Raw genomic sequence first — 12,542 nt, 5'->3', positions numbered from 1 at the left:
ACTTCGCACGCAGTGCTCATCCGAATACAGTGATGGTGAACGCTGGGCACCCTTCGCAAAGCAGCTGTGGTAACGCAGTCGTACTTGACGAGATCTTTTCCCGTTCTCATCCGCCTGGAGCCCGGTCATGGCATTCCTTTGCAAAGTTGGTCAGAGACGAGCTCTTGCGATGATTTTACCTGTGTCTGCTAGAGTGGGAGGATGACCCGGAGAGCTGTGTTGAGGATCTGAGCGATGGCAAGATACAGTCAATAGCTGGTCCCCGTGGGTCAAAGCGGCCGGCCCTTGCTGCATGCTGTCTAAGGAGATGCCGGGACAAACGCAGTAGGCGAGGGGAATCCGGTGAGGGCAACGTGGCCCTCCATAATCTGGCGTAAGCAATCGACAGACATGCGGAAATATCTGACTCTCTTTGCCGGCGGTCGGCTGAGCCATGGTTTTGCTAGTTGATGGTACTTGGCTGGCGCGTTTGCTGCGACAAAGTGTGGGCCGAGGAACTCTGACTGAAGTCCAGCTATGTTACCAGCAGGAGGGACAGAGAGGCTGGAAGGAGGTGCAGTCACAATGTAGCGATGCTCTAAGCGCCATTGTCGGCAGGGAGACAATCGTGAATAGATGATTGACAAATGAGTGCTCCAAGGCAGATGTGTCGCTGTCATGAGGCTAATGCTCAGGTGACGTCCACGGCAGGCCGACTTCTTGATCGATTCTGTCTCCTGCGTTCGTTGAATTCGTCTTCCTCATCCTCGTCTTGCTCAGGCGGTGCCTCCAGTCTTCTCGGCTGTCGACTGCGGCTTCTCTCTCTTTCTTCCGCCGCAACATGTCCAATCCTCAATCTCTCAGACACCTCAGAAACCTCATATTCTTCCTCCTCGCGTCGCATACGTTCCTGTCTCGACCGCTCCCTGCGATATTCCTCGCGGCGCCTCCTGGCCTTGGCCTTTTCGAACTGTCTCCGCTTCTCTCGCACACGCTCTTTCTCCCTCTCATCTTCTTTCTTCTTCATCCACGAATTGAAAGCGTTCGCGACGACAGTCACAAACACTACGCCCAGCGCAACTTTGCCAAACTTTGCTGCCGTGGACGACTCTTTCTCGCCTGGCTGCGATTGTTGGGAATTGTGTGAGGATGTCGCTCTGCCATAGCGCGGTCGTCGGGCATACGAGTCTTCAGAAACCGAGCGATCTCGCGGTCGCCTTCTGCGATAGTTGTGTGGTGGTGAATTTACCAACGTGCTATCGTCGGAATCGTAGTAGTCATCATAGTCGTAGCGGGCCATGATCGCGCTGTTTGTGGTGTCCTTGCTTGTGAAATTCACGTTGAAGGCTCAGAGTTCAGGAATAGTCGCATTTCCGACAGAGCACAGATACACGGCAAACCCAGACTTCCTGAGCCTGAAAGCAGGGGCTGGTGTGGTGTGGTAGTGCATGTCTGTGAAACATCATGCGAGTCACGTCATGGGTGGTGGCGTGCAGCGCAGAAACCTGGATCTGACAATCCTGAACCACGTGATCCTTGGCGATCGGAGCTGAGCACTCTGTAGCCGACATTCATATCCCTAGCCTCCTTGGAGCGAGTTGGTTCACACAAGGGCCTCAACTTCATCACATGTTCATTGATACGTCTGGACTATCGAGCTACCTTCTGCAGGTCATCAATTCATTCATCCAAAAGGTTGACAATTACAATGACCTTGGTCTTGACCTTCGACGACAACATTAGTGTTTTCTCATTAGCGTCTCCTGCTATGCCAACCCTGCGAATCTCTAGCCTGCTGGGGCATGCGCGCGAACCCGCGGTCACGCTCATAGTCCAATCGTCTCTGCTCTCTGACATGCTCTGCTGTCCGCCGCAGTCTTTCATCGTAATCTGAGTCCGTTTCTGAAGTAGACTCCGAATCGTATGGGTGGTATCGCCTTCTATCCTCCCGGCGAAGTGTTGTTGTTGAATGGCGCGGGCGATTTGAACTGACACGAGATCGCTTTTCACCGGTAGCTGTGTGTTGTTGCTGTCCGCCACTGGTGGCAACGCCCTGCTGTGCGCCTTTGGCGAATCGTTTCTTGGTCATCCATACCGACAACGAACCACCAATGATATCGAAACACCCTAGCAGGATACCAAGGCGCAGTGGAGTGATGATGGCTTCAAGACCACTCTTTGGTGGTGCAACCTGCTGTTGTTGTGGCAGATTTTGGTTCACAGCTCTGCTCCCTGTCTGCGACCGTCCTCCTCGACCGCGATTTTGGCTCTTGGAGTGTCGTCGCGCATTATAAGAGCTGTCTGATTGAGAGCTTAAAGAAGGCGATCTCCGTCTATACCTCCTTACACGTGCATGCTGATCGCCAGCTAATCGACTCTAGTGTCCAGTACGGGGAGTTCGCACCAGGTGTTCATCTGCCAGTCTGGATCTGGTTGTATCATGAGAAGCCTCGTCATGGAAATTGTTGAACGGAGACGGCGGTGTTCGCAGATGATTGTTGTAGAAAGGGATGTACGCATGAAGCGGAATACCGTTCATGTCTGGAGCATCAGATTGTGGTATTTGACGATCCTCGCGTGGTATCCTGTGGAAAGCGGGCGGGCTGTACTTTCGTTGATGTTGTTCGCCGCTCTGCGCTGCGAGCTTCTCTGAAGACGAGCTGTTGAATGTGGATTGAAAGTGCGGGACGTTACGTTTTGGATGCTGCCTTTCGTTGTTGTTCTCCATGACAGATAAGTCAGTGAGCACGCGATGTTGAATATCTTGCAGATGAGGGAATAATGAGTATGGGGTCAAGGAGAAGTGGCTGGAGAGGTTATTGATGCCCTTGCCGGCGCTGTACCTCGAGACATGGGAAAAAAGACTGAAGTTCGTACTACCCTGCAATGGGACTCTCCTACCTCTAGCATTGTATGAATACTGGCCAAATAGAGTCTTGTTCATGCTGTAGTATGCCGCCACAAAGGTATATTCCAGGTGCCAGCACATTGTCCGTTGCAGGGGCCAGCTTTGCGCAATGTCGAAAAGTCATTGGAACGACCAGCATACTCCTGGATTCGACGAAAAAGTCCCCTGGCATTGTTGCACACCTAAACCGCGACTTCCTCAAAGTGATAGCTCACGACGTCTTGCTTCAAATCGAAGGATTGCCCTCGGAAGACCCGTACACGCAGCTGTTGGTCACGAGCATCATTCGGGGAATGCAAGAACATTGCGCGTGCATCTGGAACACGGATCCGGCAACCTTATCCAAGCTATCTCTCCAACCAGGCGGGTCGCATAGCTTCTTGGAGCGCAGACCCAATTGAAACGCATGGCGGTCAGTCAGAGAGCCCGGGTCTGTCTGATGCCGCAGCAAAGAGCTTAATCTTCAACGATGTTCCATGAACGCGGATTGAATGCTTTCGGAGTCCAGAAAGAATTCCTGTACTTCTTTTGGAACATATCCAGTAGCAATGTATTGGACACATTGTCTTTCAAGGCAACGGCATCCGCGGCACGAATGATCACAGCGCTCTCATTCGGCGAGGGACATTCTGTATCGGAGCTTTGTCGCTGTTCAGAGTCCATTGAAACGCGCGGAGAGCGCAGAGGTTGGGGTCTGGTTCCAGACATCCAAGCTTGTGGTGCTCTGCCCGTAAAGCCTGGCGGATGCTGAGGTCGCCAAGTTTCGCCAGCATGTCCCTGCTCTCCACGTTTCAACCAGACGCACGTGACGGGCGGTGTGCCGTGATGAGACTGGTGGCTGGTGGCTGGTAGCTGATCTGCACAATAGTCATGCATTATCCAGGGTGCGGCACCGTGAGTTGCAGTGGGCACTTGATGAGATGCTTCCCTTCAAGGTCCTCGCCACGGATCAATGTGTAGAGGAACTCTATACGAGTCAGTCCACCGCTTCTTCGTAGCATTGATGACGGTAGCTGGAAACGCGGCCTTCAGGTCGAAGGTCTTCTCAACAGCTGCAGTGAAGCGACCGACGTTGAAGTCGTTGCAGCCAGACCTGTCTCCACGCTCAGCAGTATCTGGGCTTTCAATGCTTTCTCGCGGAGCTCGATGGTATGGTTCTTCCGGCTTTCCGTCGTAGTCCAGCTTGAGGGTGGCACAGGACCAGTGTCTGTCCCGTGGAAACTCCAGAGTCACAGGTCCACATGCCGTTCGTGATTCTTATGGTACTAATGCCGTTCGCGGGTGGTGTAGTTCTCGTCGTCGCTTCTTGTGTTCATCGGCAGATACTTGGGGAACCAGCCTCCAAATATTCAGTGACCGTGAGTAGATCGCGTCACAGTCAAGTTTTTGGCACATGTTGAAGAGCGCGACCGGCGGTAAAGAAGCATTTGATTGTATTTGTGAGGTGAGTGAATGAAAAGTGGTCGCGGTTGCCATGACGCCACGCCTCGGCTGCTCCCTCCCGAGCCGAGAGAGTTCATACATCTTTGTACCTGCAGCGACTCGCAAACAAACACAAGAGTGCCAGCCGACGACAAAAATTATTAATGAACCAGCAAGATCTCCCGTTGGAGGTCTGCAGCTGAGGAGTTGTCGCCTCAGAAATCCTTGAGCTCCCGACCTGAGGAAATTGGCGGTAATCAACAATCGCACGCCACCGTGGCGAAGTCGCGCCGTGTCGAGGTCTGCGACCCGCCAGCTGAGACTCGAGCTCTACAGCTCCTGGAAGCCCCTGTAAACCACGAGCCAGACACCGAAAACAAGCAACATGTCGGGACCAAGTACGGTGTTAGTGAAGCGCAAGAGAACAGAGCAAGCGCTAGATGCGCTTTTGCTACAGAAAGAGCAGCGGCCAGGCAAGAGACAGAACACCGAACTTCATTACGTGCGAAGAAGGGATGACAAGGAGGCAACGCCGAGTCTATTCGATGCGAAGCACATACAACAACGAACCAATCTCGAGGATGCGCATAGCGGCAAGACGTCACATGCGTCAGGAAGTGGACTCGATGGGGCCAACAACGGGGCGAGGGAACGACGGACATTCCATCTTAAGCGACCCAGCACGCCGGAAGCTGGGGTCAAGAAACGCAAGGCCAAGGATGAGGGTATAGCGACATTCATCGAGAAGAAGGCCAAGAAACACCCACAAGAGCTGTTGAACCTCGCCGAGCATCGCAGATCCGCCAGCCAGAACAATGCGACCCCTGAGGTGCTGAAGCGGCCAGGCAAGAGCTCTGCTGTAAGACGAGATGTTGATGCAGAGACACAGAACAGGGAGCAAAAGCATACCAAAGTAAACTCTCGCTTGGAAGCCATGGCCAACTCCTTGCACCAGTTTGCCATCGAGGAAGCCGCCAAAGAGCCAGCAGCAAAGCCGAAAGTGACTGCAACCCCTCGACTACCACCGCAACGGAGCAAAGAGCTACACCGGAAACGTGCCCAAAGCGATGCCAGACTGAAAAGCAGAGAAGCCGATGTCGAAATGGAAGATGAAGCCGATTATGTGTACGATACCTATGTCCTGGCACCAAGCTCCAACATTGGCGCTGCGCAGGTAGACACGCAGGGCGTATTGGGCAGCGTCGGCTATCTGGTTATCACCGAGGAAGATCAAGCGGTTTGGGAGACGTACATCGAAGACGAGCCGAGCGATAAGGACTGGAACAGCGATGAGGACGACGAGAATGCGGAGGATTGGTACGGAGCTGATTATCCCGACGACGAGCTTGCATCCGACGATGAGTACGGTCGAAATGCTTACGGATACCGCAATCGAGGCTCCGATGACGAGGACTGGAACGAAGACGCGGGAAGTTGGAGCGACGAGGAGTACGAGCGTCAAATGCAGCCATGGCGCAAGAGCACAGCCCAGCAATTCTCCAAATACTTCGATGGCAAGTGATGCAATATAGAAGATACCCCTAAGCCGATCAAGTGCAACCTGTGCACTCCATTTGCCCAAGTTGGCCCCTCCCGCAAACTTCAGGCGTCACCCCTTTGCACGGGTAGAAGGGCGAATAAGACAGCCTCCCCCTTCATATATTAGAAGATGCTCCTATCATCCGCCGGCATCGCGGTCACCCTAGGATGCCGGCCATCAAACGCGCCAGACGGTCGTCCTGCAGAACGAAATGCCTCCCTGATGGACTAGCTGCCGCCTCTCCAGCCCAAGCCGTGGTCTTCGAGGCTGAGCATAGTCTCTGACCCTATGTATTCGCTTTGAGCAGATAGAAGAGCGATCGAGGGCACAACTCCAGTCCGAATCTCTTGACATCGTCATCGTTATGTTCATATCCATGTCGTTATCCTCGCAGAGTATAATCTCAGCCAGTGAGGTATCCAATCTGCGCGAGGAACTCAGCTGAGAAGTTCCTCGCGCGCCTCTCAACCTCTTTGCAGTCCGCCCTGAATGAGTCTGGCCCGCTCTTCAACACCTCCGCCAACCCCCAATCTCTTCTAACCCGGTAGTACACGGACGTCAGCCCACCCTTGGTGCGAGTCCCGAAGATGATGTTGAACTGGTCCTCGATTGCTGGCCAGGTCTGGTCCTTGACCAAGCGTGCATACATGATAAAGAACTTCTGCTCTTCGCTGTACGAGGGTCGGGGCGCTCGACGCGTTCTGCCTTGCATGTCGGCAGCGACGAGGGGAGGTGCCACAGCGTCATTCGACCTAATAACGTTCTGGATGGGAGAGCCAAGGGTGGCTCGCATGGGACTACGTGCGGGAGCATCTCCTGGGCACTGGCTGTAGGTGGAGTTGAGGGCGGTGAAGCTGGTCGAGCTCGCAGGAGAGTGTGAAGACGACGTCTGCCGTGATCTAGATTCAGCCGTGGACGGCGTGAGGAGGCTGTGGATGGGGATCCGCCCCCCTCGCTGCTCGGCGAAACCTCCGTCGATACGGAGAATCGAGTCCGCTCGGTTTTCCACCACCATCGTCAGGCGCAGGAAGGGGAAAGCGCTCACCAGCGGAGTCTTGACCGTGAAGAACGCGAGAGGGTCATCGATCCATGCATTTGTATGGAAGCAAGGATGAACAACGAGGCGAGTTGCAGATTGCTCATGGGATGGGATGGACTGGGGGGTCAATTGTTATAATGAGCCTGGTGAAGGAAATCAGAAATCGTAGTCGGGGGTAGCCCCGATGTAGGCGTACGGTTCGGCTACTTCATTGACGCATCAATCATTTGTGAGACCTAGATGCCGTTTGCCTGGCCGTCAGATCGATTGGGCAGCTTTGCTTGGTGCTGGACGCGAGATCATGTCCGAACTGCATGGTAGGGTGTCACTAGGTCTGAAAGAGATGACTTGCTCCGCGTGCTTCACCTGCTGCAGCCCTTTCACATTGCATTTCTGCAGCATCTCGGCGCATCGATTCGAGATAAGCTTGACAGGGGGTGGGATCCGTTCAACTTGTTCAAGCATCTGCTAGTTAGTGATAGCGTACGGGGGTGACAACCCTCTACTTTTTGGTGCATGGTGAGGCTGTACTCATGGAGAGTTGTTGTGTCAAGGTATTTGCTTATGCTGGGCACTGACGAGGACCATTACCTGCGACTAGTGCCTCTTTTGCGTGAATACAGCAGCTAGGGCTGGCCCGGAGCTGTAATGTTCAGGTGCATGATGAGGAGGCGCCGAATACATCTAGCCCTCTTAGCAAATTGGGCGTGGCTTTACTAGCAGTCTGTCCTGTTAGGCTTCTACCCTGCATTTGTTTGTGAAGAGTGACAATGGTTGCCGGCTGACCATTTTGCGGGGACCTCATCAACGATGCATCCATCTCGAGAGCGGGAACATTCACGTTGCATCCGCTGCACTGCATTTGCCGCCTTGAATTGGAATATCCATCTTTGTAACAGCCCAATGTTATTCAACGCCTGGCGCTGCCGGCATGAGCCCAATCACTTCTGAGAGTAAGGTCTGGAAGGGGTTGATTTCATGAATGCATTCCACATCGAGCGGGGCGGAGAGGGCCTCGGAACGCAGGATCCTGACGGTGTGGGTTTCTTGTAAGCTGGCGATGCACATGCGTGTCATCAATTTTCCCTTCGTTAGAGAGGGCGTTTGATATCACCCAAACACCAGACGATGCCATACGCGCATAGTTTGTTTTGCCGAGGACTGAAATGTGGCAGCCAAAGTAACAACGCATCAAAAATCTATCTTGAACGCAGAGATCCATCATCCAAAGCTGTGGAACCGACATGTGGGAGGTTGAGAGCAAGGGAGCAGGGCGTGCAGGAGGCAGGCAGGCCGAATCCCTTGTCACTTGGCCTGTCACAGTCAGGGGGGAGCGCAGATCGGTTGATTCGTCGGGCGTTTGGCCGTCGCCGCGAGAAATCGCGGAGATGTGTCCGCACAAATGTGTCCGGCAACACAAGAAAATCCACCAATGTTGTAAACAGATGAGTTGGCCGCGGACGCCTCACTGAAGAGAGCGGCCCGTCGTGGTCGAGCTGTCGCTCGATCTTCTACCGCAGTGATGATGCAACCAATCCTGCGGAAGCAGATGGTTCGAACTACTGCAGCCGTGATGAAGAGCATACATATGCACCCTCGTCTTCCTCGTCAAATCACTCGATCTTGCGTGAGTACGTATGATCCTTACGTGCGAGCTTACTCTTCTTCTCACAGTGACATGCTATCGCGACTTCCTCTGTGACCATGTTCCTGATGTTTCGGGACAGGGCACTGTCAGAGTACCTACTACCCTGCAGACGAAGCAAGGCGGGCTACATCCGGAAGGCGGCGACGTCTTCGGTACCATCAAATCGTGGCAACGATGGGCACGATGCAAATAAGAGCTGCAGGTGTGCAGAAGCGGGGATACACTACTCGTAGGAATCGATTCCTCAACTGCTTTGGCGCGCCAGCTTCGTCCTGCAGGCTGCAGCCATCACCTGATGAGAGGATTAGCACCCTTGTGCATGGCTGGACTGGAAAGGTGCAGTCCATCGTGTTTCGGCAAATCGAATGGACCACACCCGCGTTTGCTGCTCGTCGAGACGTGCGCAAATTTGGCGGCAAGGTGTCCTCAATGAACCGCTCGACGTAATCGGTGCATGCAGTACGCCCTCAACAATGTCAAGTTGTTGTGTTTGGGAGACTCGTGATGGACATAGCAATGCGGAATGTGGATCTCATGTCCAATCAACTCGCACAGCACTCGGAAGCCTGGTCGCTCTCATGAATTGGAGAGACACGATATGTTCATTCCTGCTGAACACAAGCACGTGCAAAGTGTCTCGATGACCTTTCTCGAGAGTCTACCATTGCTCTGGTATTGCGGGTCATATGTCCTCCTCTCGGAACTCATCTCGTCCTCGGCTGCGCGATGCAGAACGTACATCCATCAAAGCTTTCTCTGACCAAGGTTGCACTCCGTCCTGTACGTTGCTTCAGAGGGTTGCGTCGCCTTTCAGAGTACACCCCACGCGGCCCTGTTTAACCGTTGGTCGGCAACCACCAAGGAGAGGCGCGGCCATTGTGGTCAAATGTCGATGTTCTTGAGCCTGTCGCACGAGTGTCACAAGCAGATTCACAACACACGCTGCTCATCAATGCCGACCGCCTCCGAGCACGCAGGCAGAGAAGCGCAGTCGAGGTGTGTACTGTATATGAAGAAGCACGTGAAGCAGCTGGTCGGTGAGATAGGCCATTCGCCGCCGTCGCGTTGGCCAAGTCTCCAAGAAACACGTTGATACAGTAGAGAACAACGGACAACTTTGCGTTGCCTTTTTGTTCTCGACGACAAAACACATCATCTGAAGACAAGGGGCTTGAACTTTGATGCCGTTCTGCAGTGATCATCTTGTCTGTGCGGTATCATCGACGATGTCGAAATCGATTTTTCGATGCGAGATGAAGTCAGTCTATACCTAATCCGGAAGGCGCGTGGCCCGGCTGCTCTTGCATAATTAAGCCACGCTAAATCGTAATGTAAGTGAATGGCACAGTCTTCGTGTGTTACGCCATTCAGATATTGTTTGTTGAAGAGTTCTGCCTACATCCGCGGCGAGCGCAAAACTCCTCATTCGCTATACATCATTATATTTTACAGAGGCCATCATATATAAGAGACCTTCACACCCATACCGACGGTTTGCTTTACCTTGCCCCATCCATCTTCCAATGTCTTTTTCACTTTCAGTCTCAGATCTCTCCTGGCTAAAATGAGGACGAAAGCCACCATGAACATCAGAAGCCGCATGAGTGCTAATCGTCCGGTGCCGCCGCCAAGATTGCGACTTGCCTGCATGATCATGGTCTGCAAGTTGTGTAACACTGATGATGCCCTTGTATAAAGACTGGCGTTGGGGCGCTGGGGCGGACGGGCTTTCTTCTGAGGTTTGGAGGAAGCTTTCGGGGGTGGAGGCTGCTGGGCCGAAGACGATGATGGCCGTTGCTGAGGGACTTTGCCATTGTTCCCGTTGCGAGCCGCAGATGCGCTGCTGGGTCTGGCAGCTCGTTCAGCTTCCGCTGCTGCTGCTTTCTTGCGCTCTTCCTCTCTCCGTTCTTCTTCCTTCCTCTTTGCCTCCTCGGCTGCACGTTGCTCCGCCATTTCGCGCTCGCGCAACTCTTCCAAAACTCTCTCTCGTTCCGCTGTGCCATCTTTTTCGTCTTTGAGGCTTTCCAAAGCATGCTGGAAAGCTTCTCGTCGCTCCTCATCCAGCATGTCGTTCATTTCAATGAACTGTTGCGCATAGTCCCATTCATTGTTCGCTGGCAGTACGTGAAGGGTGTAGAGCTCCAGTATCTTCAGTCGCGTAGTCAGCTCTTTCGGTGAAGACGTTCCGTTCGACATTGGCGTTGCAATGCCGTCCTGCAAGAATGCGACATGGGCTGCATCTGCTGAAGCAGAAAGGTATGCCTCCAACTTCTGCTGGTTCAACTTCTGATCTTGCATGTGTCCAAGAAGTAGAGTCGCTAGATTCACGACGACATCTGGGTCAACGTCCCCTTCGTTGCTGCCGTACCCGTGTTGCACGACCTCGTCCCAAATCGTGCCTTCTCTAGCCTTCTTCACGAGATTTCTCCACTTTACAGATCCAAACGTATTTCGGCCCTCTTCCGCGCCCAGCTCGATGATGGCATGCAATAGGCTGAGGTAGAACACCCAGACCTTGGTCCTGGTGCCTTTTGAGCTCTGCGCGACCGGTGCCGCACCGCTGCCCTCCCCCAGCCCATCTATCGCGTCTCCATCTTCAGCTTCCTCATTCTGTGGTGATATGATCGGTTCGAGCGTTTCTAATGCTTCCTTGAAACGTTTCGTGAGATAGAGCTGCGTCGCCTGCTTGTAGCTTCGGACAATCAAGGTGTTCGAGGAGCGTGATCGCGAGAGGCTGGATATTGAGTTGGACAAGTATTGCGAGTCCAGCGCGTCCTGATATGTTATTGATCCAGTGGACGCCATCGCGTGCCGATGGACGTCTTGTCGAAGGAAAGACTGACGTGAATGTCGAGAGGTTGGAGATCGGGTATTTCACGGGAAGCGTCAGCCGAGGCGCCGATTTGCCGATCCCGTTCTGGGTCGTGTGCTGCTTGTTTCAACGACATCATCAATTCTTTCTGTTGCCATCACAGCGCTGACTCACCTACTGCATGGTGAGCTGTGGCAAGGCTCTACTAGGAGCACGAACGAGTCTCATCATCTTGGAAGACCATCATGTGAGCAGAGCGCAGACTGCAATCTACAATCTCACATGCACTCAGCCGCATAGATTCACTTCAAGACGCGCATATGCAGCGGGCCGCAGTCCATCTTCACGTGGAAGTCCGCAACAGCGAGTTTGCTCTCGCTCAGTCGTTGCTCTTTCTTCAATCAAGTGGCTTCGTGGACTCTTCTCAAAGTTCAAGCAACTGCTTCCTTCGCTTGCCACAACACCGACTACTGATTGAAGATCCAGCATTACTACGAACAACAGAGGCACCACTACCAGCAAGATGGACGTAGACAAGTACAGCTTCTATCCGCTATTGCTGGATATCCTCACCGACATCTCCGAGGCTCACTTCGTCGCTCTCGACCTTGAGCTGTCTGGAGTACCTTCCAAGGGCACGGCTTTCGGCAAGGACAGTGGCAAGCAAACACTGCAACGACGATACCTCGAAACCAAGCAGGCGGCAGAGCGATACCAGATTCTACAGATTGGCCTCACATGCGTTGAGCAGAATGTCGAGGATGGCAAATACACTCTCAAACCCTACAACTTCGACTTGAGTCCCGTCATCAATGAGCGTGGTCTGGAAATCGAACGAATCTTCTCCTTTCAGTCTGGTGCCGCTGAGTTCCTACTCAAGGTGGGCTTCGATATGAACAAGCCATTTGCGATGGGGGTCCCCTATTTGTCTCGCGAGGAGTCCAAGACGGCTCGTGAACTCTTCACCCAGAGACAAGACAAGAGTGCGGTGGCAGACATTCAGATCAAGCCGACCGAGACCGAATCTTTGGCCTTCCTCGAGCGGGTCAGATGTGAGATCAACGAGTGGCTCAAGTCGCCGACCAAAGATTACATCAACATCACACCTCTCGGCTACGAGACCATGGTCGATGGAGAGAGACAAGTGGATGAACTCTCGCGCTTCGAAAAGCGCCTAGTGCACCAGCTCGTCCG

General features: G+C 53.4%; 5 protein-coding genes across 5 annotated transcripts; 1 reads left to right on the top strand and 4 right to left on the bottom strand.

Annotated features, from left to right (window-relative positions):
* Nucleotides 1-670: 670 nt before the first annotated feature.
* Nucleotides 671-1,279, bottom strand: M409DRAFT_26303 (uncharacterized protein; the record flags this gene model as incomplete). Its single annotated transcript, XM_033808052.1, has 1 exon — nt 671-1,279. One exon carries the CDS (start codon nt 1,277-1,279, stop codon nt 671-673), a length of 609 nt encoding a protein of 202 aa, XP_033664148.1.
* A 453-nt stretch (nt 1,280-1,732) lies between these two features.
* M409DRAFT_57553 (uncharacterized protein) lies at nt 1,733-2,968 on the bottom strand (the record flags this gene model as incomplete). Its single annotated transcript, XM_033813662.1, has 2 exons — nt 1,733-2,346; nt 2,512-2,968. The coding sequence occupies 2 exons, from the start codon at nt 2,966-2,968 to the stop codon at nt 1,733-1,735; spliced, it is 1,071 nt and encodes a 356-aa protein (XP_033664147.1).
* Nucleotides 2,969-4,694: 1,726 nt separating this feature from the next.
* M409DRAFT_26302 (uncharacterized protein) lies at nt 4,695-5,831 on the top strand (the record flags this gene model as incomplete). Its single annotated transcript, XM_033808051.1, has 1 exon — nt 4,695-5,831. One exon carries the CDS (start codon nt 4,695-4,697, stop codon nt 5,829-5,831), a length of 1,137 nt encoding a protein of 378 aa, XP_033664146.1.
* A 421-nt stretch (nt 5,832-6,252) lies between these two features.
* Nucleotides 6,253-6,864, bottom strand: M409DRAFT_26301 (uncharacterized protein; the record flags this gene model as incomplete). The annotated part of the gene is made up of 1 exon (XM_033808050.1): nt 6,253-6,864. One exon carries the CDS (start codon nt 6,862-6,864, stop codon nt 6,253-6,255), a length of 612 nt encoding a protein of 203 aa, XP_033664145.1.
* Nucleotides 6,865-9,994: 3,130 nt separating this feature from the next.
* Nucleotides 9,995-11,341, bottom strand: M409DRAFT_37267 (uncharacterized protein; the record flags this gene model as incomplete). Its single annotated transcript, XM_033810699.1, has 2 exons — nt 9,995-10,180; nt 10,343-11,341. 2 exons carry the CDS (start codon nt 11,339-11,341, stop codon nt 9,995-9,997), a joined length of 1,185 nt encoding a protein of 394 aa, XP_033664144.1.
* Nucleotides 11,342-12,542: the final 1,201 nt, after the last annotated feature.

Source organism: Zasmidium cellare (assembly GCF_010093935.1).
Source record: "Zasmidium cellare ATCC 36951 unplaced genomic scaffold M409scaffold_31, whole genome shotgun sequence".
Classification (NCBI taxonomy): Eukaryota; Fungi; Ascomycota; class Dothideomycetes; order Mycosphaerellales; family Mycosphaerellaceae; genus Zasmidium; species Zasmidium cellare.
This window is presented reverse-complemented; position numbering and strand designations above follow the sequence as displayed.